The sequence below is a fragment of the Diorhabda sublineata genome, chromosome 5, assembly GCF_026230105.1.
Source record: "Diorhabda sublineata isolate icDioSubl1.1 chromosome 5, icDioSubl1.1, whole genome shotgun sequence".
Classification (NCBI taxonomy): Eukaryota; Metazoa; Arthropoda; class Insecta; order Coleoptera; family Chrysomelidae; genus Diorhabda; species Diorhabda sublineata.
In genome coordinates, this window is record NC_079478.1 from 15,176,988 (window position 1) to 15,199,260 (window position 22,273).

Consider the following 22,273-nt stretch of genomic DNA (forward strand, 5'->3'; position numbering starts at 1 on the left):
TTAAATGTATGTATAAAGAAGTTTAAAACTTCATGGATCCGGAAATGTTGATAACCTTTTGAACATACATGAAAACAAATGATGACAAACAAAATTAATTTCGTCGAATCTCTTGCTCGGGAGAGTATATATAAGAGATAATGAATTTTTATAAACTATATTAAATTTATTCAACATATGTTGTATCTTGCATGCGGTTTTAATTACTCTATCATCGACACACGTCGCTGTATTCAAAAAGTTACTTGAATGTTCATAGACGAAGAAGTAAACATTAAGATTTGTCGTGGTAGTTTTAAAAGTATGTAAACACTAAACTGTGTCAACATAGTTTAAGATTCCATAAATTATAAAGTTTTTTGAAATATTTATTAAAATGATGTGATATTTTAATTTAAATTGTTTTTAACTTAAATAAAGTGTCGAGTCGTCTAATATCGTGAAATTTACAGAGACTTTCATTGAATTTGGGGAAGAATTTGGTTCATGTGCCCCACAGTGGTATTTACAATAATTATAACTGCGAAAAGTGGGTGTTAAATGTATTTATTTATTAATGTATTCAATAGAGAACGTTTAGCATGCGGAAAAAATGCAATTGCCAAGTGAAATTATTGAAACAATCCTTGGTTCAATGTATATATCAAGTGTTTAGATTGTCTTGTGCACTTCTCCATTGAAAATGATTGTAAGTACCTATTCCCTTTTTATTATTTATCTGAGTACTATGTAGTATAAACAATTTAATTGATAGCAGACGCATTTAATATAAATCTATTTCTGAAATGGATTCCGTTTGTCAACCTATTCATTTAAGAAAATGTTCTTCCAGTTCATAAGTGTAATTTTAGACGTTCTAAAAATATCATTGTTCGAAGATGACATGTGAGGGATTTTAAAATAAATTGTGGGAAACAGTGGTGCTACTGAAGATTTAAATACCTAGATTAGGTCTAGGTAGGACTGATAAACAGAGGCGTAGGTTAAGTCCGTTTATATTGTAGAACGAAAATATAGTGGAGGAAATAGTGTTAACAGATATTGTCCAGTTCTTCATTATTATCAAATAATATCCCTTCAGGGATTCAATATACAGGGTGCTCCGGGACTTCAAGTAAAAAATCGGAGTGGATGACGTGAAAATAATGCTGCGACAAAAATAAATATCATACGACCCCTCGTTTCTTAGTTATATGTATAGTTCTTAGTTCTTCAAAGTTGCGAAATCAGAACTTATATTCAACTGTATTTTCTAAATCATAGATTCGAACGTGATTTTCAATGAATGATTACCTTTTGAATTCATCGAGTAAACAAAGAGTACATTTTGTACAGGTTGTCCCTGTAAAAGTTACGGATTGTTGACCATTGGACATGAGTCGCTCCTGGCCTTCATATAGTATTGTAAAATTATTTATTCCGTCAAGTCAAACACCGTAGTTGAATACAAGTTCTCATTCCACAACTTAGAAAAGAGGGATCGTATGTGAATTTTTTTTATCTCACAGCATCATTTTTACGTCATCTACTCACTCCCAAATTTTTTGCATCAAGTCCCAAAGCATTAGAATTTATGTGAATAAACAATATTTTTCCACAAACCTTACTGAAAGCATTAATGTCAAGGATTCCATTAACTAAATTTCTCATTATTTTTTATTATAATTTTTTCTTTGCAGAATTAGGCAGCAATTAAGACTTAGTCTACCTCGCAAGTTGTATCAACACGTATTTTAGTGTAGTGTTTATAAAGAATGAAATTTATTTTCACTTGTTTTTGCCTCCGCTTCGCTCTACTTCCTCAAATGTTCTTGCTTTATGTAAAAGGTTTGTTCGATATTTTATTTGCAGTTTTTAGAATGTCTTGGATTAGTTCACAGAATAATACAAAAAGTACAAGTTAACCAAATATATTGTTCAATATTTAGGAAGCTGTCTGGACAGATTGAAATATATACAAACTCAAAATAAAACGAAAAGAATTTTAAGTATCGACAAGACGGGGTCAACTTTGAATCATTTCACTAAAAAAGTTTTTTGTTTTATAAATTTTATACGTATAAGTGTGAGAGCAATTCTTGTACTCATTACTGAAGAAATGATTATATTACTAAACAAAGTCCAATTATTTTTTATTCAGTCCCTTTGTTTCTGAGTTATAGACCTTTAAGTTGCAAAATCAGAACTTGAATTTAAGTATTTTTTCTAAATTAAAAAATTTGAATATTATGAATTTTTAATGGATGATAACTTATGTCCATGTAGTTTATTTGATGGAACAAATAATTCTACGCTACTATCTGAAGGCCAGGGGCGGCTCATGCCTAATGGTTAACAATCCGTAACTTTTACAGGGATAACCTGTAGAATCTAAAAATTTTTCAATAGATTGTTTAACTCGATAAAATTTATAGTTTAGTACATCCCAAGGAAACTGTTCGCCATAAAGAGACGTTCTGATGAAAATTATCATAAATTATTATTATTTATTGAAAATACTTACAGGAGGTATTAAAATTCAATCAAATATTTCTTGGACATTTCAACGACAACTATTGATAGAATTCTACAGGATAAACTTCTTTACTTCTCTCACATCCAGAAAGTGTATGATAATACAATTGTTGGGAAAGTACCTACTGTACTAATAATTTACATTTTTGGGCAAATGAAAATCCTCATGGTGTAATTCAAACAAAGAACATCGATTTTTTATTAATGCGTTGGTAATAATTTAGTAGGCAAATATTTCTTTGATTATAATCTGAATTATCAGCGAAACTTTCTCGATAATAATTTTCTACACATGATATTCGAAGAGACATGTGGTTCATGCACAATGGAGCCTTTCCCTACTTCCTACATGTTGTAAAAAAATCATCTTAATAACATTTTTCTTAATAGGTGGATTGGTCAGAGAGGTCCATTTGCATTCCCTTGAATTAAATACTATGGATTAGATTTTGAGGGTTTAAAGCTTGGTATCTGCATCACTGGTAAACATAAGAAGCGAAATGATCGATAGAATAAACTTCCATTGTGACGCTAGAAAGCAGAATGTTGGAATGCTCTTCAAAGTTCAAAGAAATATGTTCCGAAGACTCCGGAAGTGTGTAGATATACAAGGTGCCCACTTTGAACATTTATTATAGTTTATGTTTTCTTTTCATTTGATAAATTGTAGGCTAACCAACTAATTTTCTCTACATTCTCTACATACATTTTTCCTTATATCAGAAACACAATTTAATACCTCCTCTAAGTAATTTCAATAAATAATTTATGATAATTTATGTAAAAATCTACATATCTCCTAAACCATAAATTTCATCAAGTTGAATAAAATGTACTTCTTTGTTAAAAAATCACAATACAGGTTGTCCCTGTAAAAGTTACGGTTTGTCAACCATTGGGCATGAGCCACCCCCGGCCTTCAGATAGTAGTGCAGAATTATTTATTTCATTAAACACACTACATGAATATATGTAATCATCCATTAAAACTTACATAATGTTCACATGTATAATGTAGAAAATATACTTGAATATAAGTTCTTATTTCGCAACTAGGCCTATAGTTTTTTCATGTCACTACATTATTTTCACGTCTTCTGCTCCCGAATTTTTTGCATCAAATCTCTGTATATCCACTAATGTCTAAGAAAATAATCAATATATATGTTGCACTCAATTGACGAATTCGGAGAAGACCAAAATTTATACCCATAATGCAACTATTCACATAACTTCGGCCACTAACAACGTTTTTTCGGCAAATAATTAAAGCCCTCAACACGACGAAGGTTGTCGCGTTATAGGTATTGCAAAATACTCAGATGGCATTGTGGGTAGATTCACTCATATGGTTTCGGCCACTGAGCAAATGATATTACTCACAACGCGATTTCGATAAATTAAATTCATAATAAGGAATACTAACTGAACTAGTTCAAAGCTGTTTTTTGGTAAAATATATATTTTCGACTTCAATCAACAAATATATGATATAATAAAGAACTGACTGTGTATTATTCATTTTTGCACGTTCAGAATTACATTTCATTGTTGGATGTTTACAGATACAGTGTCAATGCAAAATCTATTGCAGTTGCACTTGAGAAAACCTAGACCTGAACTTTTTGCCGACATATTTGCGGTAGTTTCTGGAGGATTGTTTCTGGTATCACCAGGTAATTGCGAAATAAATCTGCGAATAAGGTTGAAAGAGCTGCCGAAAATAATCGGTTTAGTGGCCAATTTTCGGTGTCCATTGTGTATTATCCGTCATTGTTAACTTCACTAGCTATGTTATCGTTGCTATTATTTAGTAATTCATTCTCGTTTTTGCGATTGTGATCTTGATTGATTGATATTAGGTATGCTCTCTACGGTTTTTTCCAAGTTAACTCCTTTTCATAAGTTACTCTCATGAACATCTTCATTTTCACTAGTTTTCATGACTTCTTCATTGTGAAGTTGGTCACAATATCATTTGGTGAATCTGCGTCACTGAAACTGTTTATCTGACTAGTACTAAACTTGATATATTTTTCCTTGACTGCATATATCTCAATCCCCCAAAACCAAATAACTAACATCCTGGTTAGCTTTCTCAATAGAGCATTGACTCTGCGAATGCCTTGGTCGACCATGAACAATTTCAAGATGGGGCCAAAGAATAGCAAGTTCAGTAATAATTGAATTGGCAAACTCGCGAACTTTACCGCTCTGTAATGTAAATGGCGAGTCTATCAAAGAGAAGATGACGATTAAATGATATGCTACTTCTTTTGCGCTTTTTATTTTAAGTGGTCGCAACAATAAAATCCTTCGTTAACTGTTTTTCACAATTCAAAATAAATTTGTATGGACCATCCGGTTCCGTTTGCATTTCAATCAAGGCAATCTAAAATCAAATTGGTTTACAAAATCTACAAAGTATTATAATGTTTCAATTCACCTGACGTCTAGAGTTCATAAATTTGGAAATTATCGGATTTAGGATTTATAATCAAGATATAAGTTTATAATTTTTGATATTAACGGACGTTTCCTTAATTCATATTCCATGTCTATAAACGCAAATATACCTAACCTTATTTGAGATACATTTAACAGCAATCATCATTATCAATGTCCGCATATCTTTTAGTTATAAATTTTTCATCTTATCTAATATTTAGCAAATCGTATCTCTTCAATCTTCTTCATTGTTTAGATGAAAGTGTGCCTCCTGATTCTTGCAATCTTGTGCTTCTGTAACTTCACTTATTATTAATTTATAGTCACCTTCAAAAAGAAGGGTAGACCTTTTATTAGACTACAAGTTTATTCAAACCAGCCTCACATCACGCCGAATAAAATAGGTCTTTCCTTTCCGGCTCTTAAACTTTACCCATGAAGCGATGGTTTTCGTTTATGTTCAACCTTAGCGACACGAAAAAAGTATCGATACTTTGTGGTATCGAGTATCTTACCTTTCGATACAGATACTTTTGTACTCGATACTTTGCATTCGATACTTGTACTTTTCAACAGGTATCGTATCGAATAAATATCAGAAATTACCCACTTGAAACTTGCGACCTTACGGTTACGGCCATGCATGTTTATGGCAACGTCATCTAGTCCAATCGTTCTGAACCTTCTAATCTAAAACATTACTTTGATGTGAGCCTAAATTAAGTTCTTTTTTCATAAAGGTCAAAATTTGTAAAGTTACAGGCGTCTTTTTATTGTAATTTCTTTATTATTGTAATAAATTTGTGTGCCAAAACCTTTTATTTTCATTTACTGACTGATATTAAAGTTGTGACACGTACGTCATTAGGCTCCTAGAAAAGTACTCGATACTTTGAAGTATCGATACTTTCGATACATTTGAGTACGATACTTTTCATTCAATACTACTAATGACTACAGCATCGATACTTCCTATTCAATACCGTGTCCTTATTCATCCTATGTCGTCGAATCGTGCTGTCGAATTCGCGAATCTACTCAAAAAGCGTTGTCATAGATGCATCATAAGTATCTATGAATCTGAACCAGAGGAAGAAATACTATATTGGAAACAATGTAATTGTGCCTGACAAGAAGATTTTTCCAATCAATTTCATTGATAAATATGATAGAAAAGCATGAAAATCGTCTGACAAGCAATTCCCATCACATATCTGATATTGATGTTGCTCAAGTTCACATTAAATTTGTCCAGAATCAGTATTTGCTTCCAAATTTATAAAATGGAAAATGTTCAAATTCTTAATTCAGCTGTTATTTATTTTCAAGAATATTTTATCTTTTAAATCGCTGCTGTTCATCAATCTCCTAAAAATATTTATTGTTACAAACTTTTAATAAAAATTTCTAAATATAATTTTGTGTTTTCCAAATTATCTGTGGTTTTACTTCACCTCAATCGCTTAATCAGAAAAAATATGAAATATTTCAAGAACGATCCGATTTTGTAGGGTAACTTCCCCCTCAAATTCCACTTATTTGTACAGAAATTATAGCCTCGTATACTTCTGCTTACTTTAAATTTTACTATCAAGACTCACACAAAGACTATTTAAGTTTTTTTTTTATTTTTTAAGTAAACTATAATAATACGTCAAAATCACCAGATTTTCCGGTACTGAATAAAAACTTAATATCATATAATATGTTATTCAGCATTGATATTGCAGTTATTCCTTGTATAAAAAGGATTTGAAATTTAACATCACTATTTCCTAGTGCCCGCAATTTTTACGGTCCCATTGGCCAACCTGCCAAGCATAACCCAATAATACGAACGCATGCGTTTGTCTAGGAGCGATGTTGCCACATCGCAAGATAAGTAGTTGTGTTTAAAATATATCTACGATTTTAATGATAGAAAATATTGAGAAACAAAGTATACTGATGTTATCATCTGCTTATATCATCCAGTTTCTTAATAAAATATTTTAGTACATACTTCAGTTTCATTTTCATGAGGGTAATTATGAAATTAACATTTTAAAGTTGACTGCAGATTTATTTTCCAAATTTTGATTTTATTTGAAAAAATAAGTAATCTCAACTAATTTCATATATCTTTACACACAAAAGTGTCGAAAAAGAATCCTTATTCATTTATTTGGAAGTGAAAAAACTTTCTATACATAAAAACAAACGAATCGGAGGAAAAACCAACAAAATTATTTTATATGCATTTTTATTATTTTGTTTGAATCTACGATGTTTCAATAACATGTTATTCGTGACATTTCAAAATCTTCTGCGATGAACAACTTTTTTGTTAACCAACATGTTTCACTAGAAATTACTGAATAGTAATGAACAAAAGTTTTAAATTCTACGGGAATTTTCACAATAAGACATTATCAATAAAACTGTCTTCATACGAATTTATAAAAAAAATACAAAAACGGGAAAATATTTTCAGAAACTTGGCAGCGCTGTATTAAAAGCGTAGTCACATTGCAGCTGCTCGTGTTTGCCTCCTAGGCTAACTAGTACTACGAATTGCCGGCGCGCGTCGTGAGATGTGTTTGTTTTTATTTTGATTTCGGCCTGATGGACCATTTTTAATAACAAAAAATTTAAAGTTTAAAACTTCAAATATTAATAAGTATTGTCAACTATCGGGTAAAATACAGTATCCTTGTACGTTATATCGCGCCATTTATTCGAAAGAAGTGAAAAAAGGGATGTTCGGAAATTGTAAATGCCGTAGGGTGTACAAACGGACTCTGAAGGTTCGGCCCTTTGTTTGAGGGATGTTGACGCATTCTTTCGTTGGTTACCTTTCGATTTTACTGTTGTAGGTAGGTTTATTTTTGAGTTGACACTGAAATTTATTAGTTTGAATCTATTTTTTGAGAGGTTATGCCGGGGGTGCAATGCGGTGTATTATATTTAATCAAATTAGCATGCAAACATTCTCTTTGTGTAAAAATACCCCGATTTACATATCAATCGATAAAAAACGGAAATTGGAATTTCTATTTTTTACTCCGTACAACTCTTGTTATTAAACTCTATTATTTATAAAAAAATAAGCCTTCTGGTACTATTTATATTTAAATATCTTATAATTTTCTAAAATACATTTGATTTCTCTTAATTTTCTAATTATGATAAATAAATTTCATAATGAGGGTCATTCAAATAACCAACATAAAAAAAATAAAAGTGCTTTAATTTTGGTGAACAAAGATCATCTAAAAAAAGTGATGAATATTTTATTATCTTGTACAAATATTGAAAACTTTTCATAATTATAATGCTGATACTACAGCTTATTTTTTTATTTGAAATGAAAGCAATACAAATAACGAAATGGGCTCTAACCTAATTTAAATTACGTATATCCATGTAGTGTTTTTGACGGAATAAATAATTCTACACTACTATCTGAAGGCCAGGGGCGGCTGATGCCCAATGGTTAACTTTTCGTAATATTTACAGGGACAACTTTTAGGTGCAATCTAAAGATAGCTAAAATGATTTTTTGAAACGATTTTTTAACAAAAAGGTACTCTTCGTTAAACTCGATAAAATTAATGGTTCAGGAGATATGTAGATTTTTAGATCGTTGTACATGCCAAGGAAACCGTTCGCCATAAAGAGACATTCTAAAGAAAATTATCATAAATTGTAATCGTACGTAAACATCTATTCAAAATTCATAATGTTGGAATGTATAATTTCGAAAATATACTTAAATATAAATTCTGATTTCGCACTTTGAGTGAATATAACTATTGTATTAGAAATTTTTTTAATGTCACAGCATTATTTTCATGTCATCTACTCACTCCCGAATTTTGTGCATCAAGCCCCGTAGCACTCTGTATCTAGGTACTCTAAACCAAATCTACTTCAAATAAACGAATTGTCCATGCAACAGTGGTTCACTGCAAAGAGAAACATCTCTCGCCCGAGTTCCTCACTTTCTTCATTCTATTTTTCCAGCTATTCATTCTTATATCTTTTTTATTTTTTCTTGGAATGTCTTGACTATAATAACTCTATATGATTAAATTTCTAAATGTTCAATAATCAAAATTATATAGTTTTTAAATGAAAGATAAATTTTGAGGTTTCGACTTTCCTGTAAGTCTTTGTCAAAATATGATATTGACACTGACAATTTGCAATCAATAGATCATCTTCATCATGAATATTAAAATGAGAATAAAATCAAACTAGAACTTTGTTCTGATAAGAAAAATTAATTTTTCCTCAGTCCTTACATCTCAAATATTAAACTATTTGTAGTTTTATTAGAATTTACAAAATAGAGCTATAAATTTTACTCGAATCATTTAGGTCTTTTTTATCATTTATAGCGTTATCGTTTTTATGAATTTCGAAATGTTCTCTTTTTCGATAAGTAAAATTTATAAATCTATTTTGTAAAGTCTAATAAAACTACAAATAATTTAATATTTGAGATGTAAGGACCAAGGAAAGTTTAATTTTTCTTATTAGAACAAGTTCTAGTTTGATTTTATTCTTATTTTGATATTGATGATGATCTATTGATCAATATAAATACGCAAATTGTCAGTGTCAATTTCATATTTTAATAAAGTCTTAAAGAAAAGTTCTTCCAAAAATTATTAAAAAAAAAACTAATTTTGAAACAAGAGACCTAAAATCGAGAACAATAAAACATCTTAATCATCAAAGAATATGCGTTTTACAAAAAAATACTGTATTTTGCTTTGTAATGTTCACTCCTTAAACTGGAAACCGAATAAATAAACTCTTGTGCTAAACAAATAGCATTATTTCTTGTTCCTCTCTGATAGTGTATCAAATATTGAAATAACGCTTTTCACAAGTAATTAGCATGGAAAATCTTTAAATGTAGATACTCGTGTTGTTGTGGGCTTAATTACTAAAAAACACCCCGTATTTACAGACGCTGAACAGTAATTAAGGTTTACGAACATTAGTAGACATGCGATGTTAATTATAATCAAACAGCACTAATTATTTCATGTTATTATCATTTGCGGGCTTTTATATAAGTGTTCCGGGAATGCCAATACATCGAATACATTTTTCTATCATTACAATCTTTGATAATATGTTTTATTCAATCATGCAATTACTCATTGAAAATGTATACTTGAGTGAATATTTACAGTATGAATTATGAAAAACCTAACTGTTTATCTGTATTTTCACTCCATTCTTAGAGTACTATACTTATTAAAATAGAAATCGATCAGTATCAAAACAAAAGCACGGAGGTGTTTGCCGTATATAAGTGGAAATATTAGGGGGCTCAATAGAACGTGCATATTCCTTTTTTCCCTGGATAGAAAGCACGTGGGCAGAGGGAGCTACCGTTGAGTAGGCATGCTCATGGAATTTTTGTCACAATGAGTCACTTCGACGGAAAGCGTCGCGCGTTTTTCGAGAACTGTAATTATTGTTACTAGGCGATTCTGAATATGAACTACGCCGAATTAGTAAAGCTCCAAGCTTAATTGAAATGTTTTGAAAAGACTGGGTCAAAGTTTACTTCATAAGAGAAAGGTCGTCCTAGAACATCTAGGACTGAAGACAATATTGAGAGTGTTATGAAGTCTGTACGAGAAGATCCACGATTGTTTACCCGTAAGAGGTAAACGTCTGTCTTACAATTATAGTGACGAATTTTGTTTGCTCTTAAACTGTATCCATACAAGTTGCAATTAACACAAAAATTGAACAAATGTGACGTTAGAAAAAGGCTCGCATTTGCTAATGAAATACTTAACCCATTTTACAATTGTAACAATATTTTTCTCTCTGATGAGGCCCTTTCACTGAAATTCCACCGTAATCGTAGTTCTTAAGTCCGGGCAGAGAAATAATTGGACCTTTTTTTCTTTCAAAATCCACGCTAGCGAAACGTGAATTATAGAAGTTGGATTCAACTTATATTCCATGGCTCCCTCGTTGCCCAGATTTGGCGCCTTTTAACTTTTTTTGTGTGGATACCTCAAACACATATAGTGGTGTGGAACAAAGATGAGAGTAGCTAGGGCGGTAAAGAGAATCGGAAGCTCTGATACGAAATCGACAAGAGTAAAAAGATGGAACTTTAAAATTCGGCGAAGGCAGCAACCTTTGATGTACGATTGAAATACCAGCAATTCTAAAATTCGGCAGCGCCGTCTTTGATGTTTGCTTTTTATATAACTATGTATTATAGCAGGCGGCTTATTTATACTGTTTCTTTTGAATACTTTCTAGGAAGGACTTGTTTTGTTTTTTTTTCTAGAAGTTTTTAGAATTCTTTTAGGATATATAAGGAGTTTGTGTAGCACAGTTGAGCTCAATTGATAATAAATATCCGTAGTGAACAGACCGAAATAGAAAGTAATCGAAGAATTTAAATAAATTAAACATATGAGTTAAGTGTTAGCGATAAGTGAATTATTATAAGTTAGTTAAGTGTGTGTATAGTGTTTAAATAAATTAAGAACGTAAGAGACAGTATTTATTATAGAAATAGAAATCGTATAAATAATACACTGGCGGGCAAAAACTTGAGGTCACCTTAAAATTTTCATGTTCTTTGAAATTTTACGTTTTAAGATAGTATTCGCAAACTGTACATCATTGCATGTGTCTTTGTAAGCTATACTAAAAAAATGCATTTTTTGGATTTAATGATTTATTCTGAGAAAGCAACAAATTTACATTTAGGGCGAAATTCAACATTTTGTTGTTAGGGTAGATATGGAACGAACAAAATAAAAAAACTTGACACTAATAACGTGTATTCCCTCCTCTTGCATTGATGACTGCTTGAAGTCGCCGCGGCATACTTTGAATTAAGATTCGGATCACATTCATTTATTCTGCCAGTCAAACTACCTAATTTCTACCTCATCCAGATACTTCCTGAAAATTCTTGCTGTGAGGTTAGGGAGCCATTTTCTATGAAGACCAATTCTGTACGAGCTTGTGCAGTGATTTCCGCCAAAACCATGACTGTGTTGCAAAAACGCGACTCATCTGAGAACAATACCCAGCTTCAGTCATCATCATTCCAACGAACGTAATCTTTGGCAAATGTCAATCTTACAGTTCTATGCTGGCGTGCAACGGAGGACCTGTAGCCATTCTTCTGCATGACAGTCCAGGACCATGAAGCCTTCTTCTAACGGTCCATTCACTAAAGTTAACATTTCTCATTTCTTCCAACTGATTTTGCAGTGAAACCGCATCTGCTGTCCTATTCCGCAAATTTGTGGACACCAAAAAACTGTCATCTCGTTGAGTGGTAACTCTTTTTCGCCCAGACCCTGGTCTTCTAATGATCAGGCCAGTCTCCAGAAAGCGCTGGTACACCCTTTGCACACCACAAAGACTAGCACCAACAATTCTTGCAGTTTCACATTGCCCCCGACCATCTTGTAACAGCGCAACAATTCTTGCCGCAACAATCGGATCTAAATTTATTACGGGCCTGTTAAATCACTACACTTTGCAATCGTTAGGTTTTACACAAAGAATCAACAGTAATCTGGAAAACAAGCAGGGGAAATGTGAATGTTCAATTAGCGCAAAGGCACATTTTTCATCAAAGTCATACTCTAATACATCAAATGACAGATGTCAAGTCTCGGAAAACATTTGCTTTAACGCCTGGTAATCCTTATCAATATTAACGCTAAAATTATTCGCAATTTCTGAAGTGACCTCAATTTTTTGCTCGCCAGTGTATATAAAATAATTATACAGTACCTACATCGTTCGTTGGTTCGTTTACAGTAACAAAAAACCAAGGATACAGATGTATTTTGTAAAGCAAATTCCATGTTATTTACTATAGAAATATATTTTCAATAATTCAAATTGTTACTACCTACCATTCCTACAAGTTATAAAGTGCAAAAATTTAGGTTCGCTTCCGCCTCCATTAATGCTACAGTAGTCGCACCTCTATATGGAGCATAAGTAGTCGCATGTCAAGATGCCTTTTCTATTTTGTCCAATTATACTCTCAATACAACTTTAACATTATAGAGAATTGGTAAAATGATTGAAATAATTAAATCTCAAGTCCAAGATGTTTATTAAAAAGCTTTGTGAAGAAATATAAAAATATAACAATGTTGAATGTATAAAATAATGAAGAGAGAGGTGAATACAAAAAATATTTTAAAAAACATTTCACAGTATTTTATTTACAATGCAAACTGATTACCAATAATTTCTTTTCGTAAAAAAATATATCAGTCTTTTTTGCGACTACACCCATCAGCACAAATAAAGGAACAATGTGCACTTAAGCATAAATATCGCCCACAATTTTTATATCTGTACTGGGTATACCTTTTTTTCTATCTTTTTGATATGGTGCACACCGTTTACGAGAAGTAGTTTCTGTTGCATCTTTGTTTGTTTGAAAAGTAGAAGTAGTATCATCTGATGAGATCCCCTGCAATCTGCTCAAAACATTGCAGGGGGAAGAGTAAGTATTTTCGTTTTCTTCTGAAGCTGTTATTCTAGTAATTCTCTCCCCAGTCGTCGGAGAAAAAGTCGCCTAACTGGTACCTCATTTCCAACTTATTATCAAAATAAGAAATAGTAAAACAAAGTTACTCAATACTTACAATAGTAGTCGCGTAGGATCTCAGAGATGATTCACCTTGTAATTTGACACCACTTGTCCAGAAGGAAACAAACACAACACTGGCATGTGGCTGCTACTAGGAAAGGAGGATAGAAGGAGGAAAGAGTTCGCATGTTTGAACATGCTCTGACCACGCCCATAAATGTTTCTTTGGCAGCTTTGGAAGCGACTACTGGAGTGTTCTAGTGCGCACCCATATCTCTTCTGCTATCTTCTCAGTTATTGGTTTCGAGAAAGTAAATATCTCTATACAGAGACAATCTTCCTAAAATATTCACGTTGAAGATTACATCATAGACCCATTATGGATTAATAGAAAGCTTCCACAAAATCAAAATATATTTCTGTCACTTTTGTGATTTTTGAGGTGATTTGTTTGCATTAAGAACTGTTCTTCTCATAATAAACATAGGAATGAGAAAGAGATAAATAATGGAATTATTCATGTAAGTGGTGGAATCATATGGCTAAATAAGATTGTTTGGTAGCGTTTAAAACAATATAAAGGAAATACAAATCGCAACAAATTATGCTATTACTATAATATTATTTGATCCGAAATTTATGCTAGTCCTGTGAATATAAATTTATTTATTTCAAAACTTAGTGGTTATTATTCTATTCGAGACTATATGTTGAGATTTTAACCAAAGTGTAAAAGTTATTCTTCTTGTCTTTGGCTAGGTAAGTACGTAGCCATCGAATATTCTTACTGAGCTGTTCTCTACTTGATATTCTAAATAAATAATTGCACCTTTGAACAATATGTGAAAATACTAAACAATAACTATTATTGTACATTATCGGACCAAATGAAAAAGAATATTATGGAGAAATCCAATAATTTACAAAAGAAAAAAAATCTCTTTCTCCAAAACAATGCATCGTGTAACTTGTTGGTAAAAACGATGGTCAAATTCAATGCAGTGATAAATTGAACATCAGCATCCAATAAATACATTCTCCAAACAAAAATACGCCAAGGAATAAAATATCAATCAAATGAAAATGTTCTCGCTGAAACAGAAATTAATGTTGATGTCAAAGACAAATTGTTCTATAAAAATTAACATAAAAAGGTGAAGAAGCGTTAGAGGGAATTGCGAAAAAAGAATTGAACTATGGTAGAATTCATCTAAACATCTGAAAAATATGATACTCTACAGATATGGATATTGTTTAGTTGAAAGAAGTGGATTATTTGCGCCCTCAGTACAATAAGATTAATACCTACCGTTTTTAAACTTTATTCCCTTTTTTTAGAATTATCTTCAAGATTCTTATTGGAAATCTTTTTTTGTTTGTTTTTTTATATTAAACTGTATTTCACCATCGGGAAAAAACCTAACAATTACTTGAGTTAAATTATTTGAATCTTGAAAAAGGTTTGTAAAATCGGTATTCCAAGAAAATCGCTTTTATGTGGACTTCTTCCTCTTGTTTTGATACTAATCAATTTCGTCTGTAATTAGTAGAAGAAAATTCAAAGATTGGATTGGGAAGTCAGTTACAGTATTGAATGTCGAGAAACGTACGAGAGGCACCAAGTTAAAATGAGAAAGTATTCGGATGATAAAAAGGGTAGGTAATATGTGCTTGGTGAAATAGTATGGTAAATTTGAACGTAGGTACCCCCACAGTGATCTTCACTATCTAACAGACACAATAGAACTGACAATATTAGTCAAGTATACCGGCTTGAGGGACAGTACTAAACCCTACTACCATCTTGGGCGTGACTATTTCACATTCTTTCCTGTATTTGCCAAAGTGTATAGGCTTATATGCAAACCATTTAGGACCATAGCATTATAATCTCTTCTTTCGATCCCTTGCCCTCTGGTATCTTCCATGAAACTCGAGTTTGCCTTCGTTCTAAGTGACCTATCCATTGTAACCTTGTCTTTATAAACGCGCTGATTGGTGACTTATTGAGAAGTGTGTACATTTCATAGTTTGATCTTCTCTCCCATCCTAACTCTATCTGCTTTCCTCCCAAATTTCTTCTTAATATTTTTCTCTCCCAGATATCCAATTCCTGTTTAGATTTAATCGCCATTATCCAAGTTTCACAGGCGTATGTCAGGGTGGGTCACAACATTGTCTTATAAATTCTAACTTTCGTAGAACTGGATATCTCTTACGATGTAAATTTTCTCAAAGACTGCCTGCATAGCTGTTACTTTTGGCAATTCTTAGTTCGATATCCTTCTTTCCTTGGCATTTATTATCTAGTAGTACACCCAAATACGTGAAATTTTCTACTTTCTCAAATTCTATTAACGTTCCATTATGTTTATGTACTTTAAAATTGTTTTCTGTCTTACTTCCACATTTATTCTTTATTTCCAGAAAGACAGTGTATTAGTATTATAATTTATTATAATATTGCGTAAAAATTTTGCAAACATCGTATTATCAAGTAGGGAATAATTACCAAGTAGTTATTTGTACTAGTTGAAAAAACATTATTTTTTGCTTCTGGTATATTTCTGCGCAATTTCAAATAAAATGACTCTTATTTCAAATTGGAATTACCGTAAACGTACCTATGAGCATCCCTTGAAGAATCCTTTTGTTCTTTTATTATGTCGTAGGTATGGAAGCAACTTTGCTATGTTACGTGATTTTTATCGTCGGAAGTAAATAAATAATCCTAATTCTTGTTGTAAATATATACTGCAATATCCAATTCAGTGAACAAAGTACCAAACGATATCCTTGGGGAAGATAACATGGAAAATACGCTTATTAATGAAAACCATGTTGTCAGTTAATTGTTCAAAATGAGTTACTAATATTTATAAAGATTTATTTTGCATACCATTGATTAAATTTATGAACCTCCACACTATGTAGACATTGTTTGTTCTGCGATCGATTTCGGAAGAAGCATTTTATAAAGGCCGCTTGACAAGGTGCAAGACAACGTGCAAGAAATTGCATGATGAAAATATTGCATATATGAATATTGCAAGTCGCATGTCTCTTGTCATTGCATCATGGCTGCCACTAACAAAAATTCAATAAGTGAATTAAATACCTTACCTAAAAATTTCATTCAATGTTTTGTGACTGGTTTAAAAAATGATGATAACAAAATTAAATAAGTCAGTAACGAAGAGAAAAAGTGGTCAGTGGATTACTGCAAATAATTATATCTGCTGCTGCCTTGGTTTTGGAGCCTGATGGATTGGTTGTTAAGCCAAAAGTAACTAGATTTATCCCTAGAATTGCAGCTTGCACGCAATAAAAATAGCACCAAACCGATAATGATGCAAGTGGAAGATCTTGTGTGAAACAATAACAGCTTAACTTCATCTACGCATGCTTTTTATCAAGAAATATTTCGCCTTGTATTGCATTGCACGGTGTATTGCATCATGTCAAACAAGTGTGTTGTGTACAATGACGATTACTTTGAATTTACTTGCTTCTTCTGTTTTGTATAAAACTGGCAGTAGCCGGACAAAATCTTGGCATTTCTTATTGGTGAAATCGCAAGCAGATAATATTCTTATTTTCTCGGTTAAAATTTCTATTCATAAAAGAATTTTTCATACAAGGCTTGCCTCTTTTTTGTTCAAAATTGACGTTTATCTAGGTAATAACATCTTCGTCTAGTGAAAATATCTCTCGTTCAAGTTTTAATTGGCTTTAATATGTCTACGTGTTTCATTACTCATTTTCATTACTTAAATTTTTTTCGACTCCAATTTCTTTTCTTTTGTTCTAAGACCCTTCAAATATATATTAGTGTTTTGAAAAAAAAATGTATAGTATGTACGATTTAATAAAATATGTATTGGGTCATAATTTATATTTTCTCACAAAACGGGAACGTAAATCAACAGGTGTGTGAAAAGAAAATCTGATACCCGTGATATCCTAGAATACAGCGAAGGTCGAATTTTTTTATATAAATATGTTATGAGGAAAGGAATGCTACAAGTTTCATATTTATATTTTTTGTTACTGGATGACTTTTATCGTCTATAATATAATACATGAATTGATATCGAAGCCCCAAAATTTCCTCAAATTTTCTTTAACTATTGCAAAGGACTTCCAATAAAAAACCTTTTAACAAAAAAATATAATGTAAGTATTTTTTATAACGCCAAAAAATTTCGTTTACGCTTGAGCGCTGACGGGAATCGTTCGTTTTGATATCGAAGCTGCAAAATTTTTCCAAATTTTATTCAACTATTGCAAAGGACACTCAATAAGGACCCTAATAATAAAAAAATGTGATGTAAATATTTCTTATAACGTCAAAATATATCTCCTCTATTAAATTTTTTTCGAGTGCACAGATTATATAGGAGGATGCATCGAGCGCACATTTCCAGGTATAAAGACGGTATCTTCAACCCCTGAAGAAAAATTTTAAGAGAGTTAACAACAGAGTAACAAAGAGTTAATACTTCCTCATCAATGCGATTATAGTCTTAGTCTCCTAACCTAACCTAACCTAACTATTCTTAAATTAAAAGGCTCTTTTGTGGAAAATTCAACAATTTTTTTTTAATTATTTTGAACCCAAAACCATTCTTAGAATAAATAAAAAATTTTTTCTATCAATTTTTGTTCCATATGTTATATAATATTAAACATTCGCTCATTTTGGAAATCTTAGATGTTGCTGATAGTTTTTCGTTTTGTATTAATAATAATTATTCAAAAGTTCGTATGTTTGCCTAGGACTCACTTTGGCAGATCAAATTTTCTTGTGCGTTCGTCGAACGATCTTTCGGATTTAACACAGGTAGTGGGCGCTAGATGCACGCAATGTGCCTATTCGCTCGATGCACTTGCGCTTTTCGGATCCTACCAAACATTCGTAGAGATCCATAGATGACTTTACACGTGTTCCTGAATATTGTATCAAAATTACAATTTTTAATATATTGAATAACTTTAAAAGCTTGTGTCATAGTTATTTTTGAAAAATTCTATTTGTTATATAAAATAATTTTGCAATATAATTATTTCATAGTTATGAATGAATTTGACAGTTAGTTCTATTGCAGTTTCTCCAGCATTTAACAGCTAAGAACAAAGATAAACGACAAGATAATTAACCGTATAACATAAAAGTAGATACCAAAATCAGAATGTCTATTTTTAATCATTAATTTTTTCTGAAACAACACTAGTCCACAAATACGATGATATTGTCAATATTTTTGGTGATTATGGTGAAAAGTAATTTTGAGTTGAACTAGTTGTCATCGGTTCTAGTATACAAAATCTGACTTCATCATTTAAAGCGGGTAATAATCCACTCCAAAATTTTGTCTCATCATTTTTCTGGAAAAAAAATGTATTAAATTTTTGTATTGTAATTGGTCCTTGTCAAGTATGCAAACTTTCAAATGAATCCGGTGTTTGGAAGTTTGAAAATCGAGTTCAAAGTCTCTATTACATGCTATACTGATAATCATGGCCAGAATTATTATACAAATTTATTAAATTATTGAGTTCAAATCGATCTTTATCAATTGTTTAAAATTTCAAATTACTTCGATATTGTGAAGAAGGAATATCAAGTTCAAAATTTTTGTGACATAGTTAGGTAGATACATTGGAATTGGATTCTTTTTGAGCCGAATGGTAAGTAATTCATCCATTGTACCCTACCCTTTGAATCACAATGCATGGGCTGGAGTACAGATTATGGCGACTTACACTTTGTGTTTTAACATTTTCTTTCGTACTCTTTCCCACAATGTCCTATCGAAAACTTTATTATGAAATAAAATCAAAACCCTGTATATGTACTTATGTACGGTTGTAAATCTTTTATATACTTAATAGAGAAGACAGTTACTAGATTTCTCACCTTGAAGTTTGAACATCTTCGTTTCGTTAACATGGTTTGAAGATTCCCACATGTACGCAGATGAAATAGCCTCCGGAATACGGCATTTTACCAAACCCCACAATGCGACAAGACTTAATAATAATTCGCATCCTGATGTTAGCGCGTAGTTTATTTCCTCTCTCCTATATTTTCTAGAAAATTCTGGATGATTTTGTTTCTTAAAGGATTAGCTCCGGTGGCTATATTCTCTTGTCTTAACAGTTATTTGGTCATCGTGAAGTATTAATGTATTTCGCTGTCTCAGTTGGACGTGTCTAAGCTTTTTCGATAAGAAAAGCTCTAATCCAAGTGGTCCTTCGCTTTTTCTATAGCTGTCTCCAGCTTATAGTACGGAGTTACTATGTCAGGAGTATTCTCTTGTGGGTTAACTTGAGTCCTACGTTTTTTTTTAATTTGTGTATCAATTATTTAATCAATTTTTATAGTTGGGTAAAAAGGACACTTGGCAAGAGACATATGAGTTTTGGGAAAACATCGATTATATGCAGTCATTCAATCGTTAGAGGCCTATAAAAAATTCAGAAATATATAGACCTACGACATATTGTAGGCCACTTTTCAATAAAATTAATCAACCATTTAACGAAGGCAGATACAATTCTTAAAATCGTAAACAAAAAAAGGGGGCTACTGGTACGTCAGTTTAATAGTTATGTGTATACCAAGGACTGAAAGTGCTAGTTGGTTGGACGAGCCTGAACAAAGTCCAACAAAGTAGTATTTCAGCCGCGGCGGATACAACATTTTTTAGACGACGCATAAGATCCAAAACTTTTTCAATTACACTGAGGAAAGAAAACAAATAATAGAGAATTATAAACATTTTATTTATTGAACAATATAATGTACGATATTTGGAATGTCAATATTAATATTTATTGGATTGGATGCAGATGGAATATGTAATCTCTACGAGATAATGATGGAATCTCTGTAGATGTGTTTGGTTTTCGATGGAATTTGTTGATTGATTCGTATTTGTGGTGGGAGAAAGTTATGCAAAATCATCGAAGTGAAACTGTCAACATTGAAATGGCTAGAGTTACATTTAAGGAAGTTAAAGTTGTCTACTCCAGAGCGTCCCGAAAGTGTTTTGCAGTACGGAACTGTCACTTTCACTACATGGAACACTCAAAAGGCACCATTCAGTATGTAAATGAATACAACAAGAACAACTTTTCGAAAATACTATATACTTGTTATTTTAGCAGTAACCGCGAAAATTAGTGAAAAGTGAAGTGTAGGTAAAAAAAAAGCCAAGATGTATTTTTGACAGCTTGTAAAAATATTCGTTATTTATCATTATCGCCATCAAAATAACTTTATCATATTATTAGTTTTACCAGTTTTGAGTTGTGTGTATATTGGCGTTTACACTTCAACAATGAACTGAAATTATTTCTACTTATGAAAAATATCGAAGTTACACAAGAAGGCGGAGAAGTATTTAAAGAAATATGACATAAGTCTGAAATTATTTCTGGAGGACTTAGATGACTGGGATTAGGTGATACAAGAAATATTCGTCATATTTTGAATCAAATAGTACAAAATGAAGTTTTACGCAACTTCAACAGTTATATATAGTTCGACAGAGAGGTTGAATTTTCTAAAACATAACGGATTTTAAAATTAAAATACAGAATATTTTCTACTAGAAATATGAAATTCTCTGACTTATTTGGGTCATACATAGTCCATCCAAAGAAACTGAACTTTTGGACTGTCATTTTTTTATTTATTGAGGAAAATGTAATTTAAATTTACTTGGATCCTTCTACAATTACTAATTTGAATATTCCAAAAAAAGGATGATCCACCACATTACTTTCTCTCAGTTGCTAAATTAGATTTCCTAGCCAATGAATTGGTCAAAGAGGAATTATAGGACGGTCATCCGATTTAGCCTCTCTTGGCATCCTAAATTGATTGTTTAGGTTTAGAAGGGCTGCATGTAGAGAGCCCTCGAAAGAAGTTGTTTGAAATGTTGAAGAGGCGTTTGAGACCAGCTTAAATCTATATTTTCAACATATGGCTAAAATACAATAGTTGTTGTCAGTTGCCAGTTCTTCATTTTGAGGAGTTTGTCTCGCCTTTGAAGATTTTAGCCTGTATGCAGTCATATAACTGGTACAATGCCTCTTCGGTCGGTAATTTCATCACCTCTGAGTCACAGGGATCCAGACCAGTTCTATCACCAGCCAGTTTATTAAGTGTCTAAAATATCTTGATACTGATATATTTATTTTAGGAAAACCGCTATGTAGCGCCTTAATATTATTACTTTCTGTCAGATAATTTGGTTAGTTCGTTAATTGGATGAGCTATAGTGTTTTTGAAAAAAAAAATCGCACTTCTAATCATTGGTCATATTTCAACTCTATATATTTAACAATTCTTGTTTTTTCATTTTCTCAGGAAATTGTAAGGTTTCAATCTGTCTATTAGATTTGGACCTTGTCTAAGACAACACTCACTTGAAGGAAGCGTCAAAATTTGAACAAAACATTCTTAAACCCATCTAATGAAATCTCTGTTTACAAGAGTTATACCATAATAATGACCAAGAAGGTGAAAGTATTTTCAGATTCAATAATTTTTTCTTTCCATTTAGTTAAAATTTTGCATCGTGAAACTGGTACGTATCATTTTTTGTTGTTTATATTTGTATTTTAATATGACAAAGACGGTCGTCTCCATCGATCAAACATACCGGCCTTAATAACAAAATAAAAAAAATCATGATA

General features: G+C 31.8%; 1 protein-coding gene across 3 annotated transcripts in view; it reads left to right on the forward strand.

Moving 5' to 3' along the window:
• Positions 1-283: 283 nt before the first annotated feature.
• Positions 284-22,273, forward strand: part of LOC130444656 (cytospin-A-like) — a 170,514-nt gene continuing 148,524 nt past the window's right edge. For 2 of the 3 annotated variants that reach the window (XM_056779921.1, XM_056779922.1), the window contains exon 1: positions 284-688. In XM_056779921.1, the coding sequence (XP_056635899.1) occupies positions 683-688 (6 nt within the window). In that variant the 5' untranslated portion in view covers positions 284-682. Of the gene's footprint in view, positions 689-7,525; positions 7,818-22,273 lie in introns of those variants that run through there. The other variant, XM_056779925.1, reaches the window with a different exon arrangement.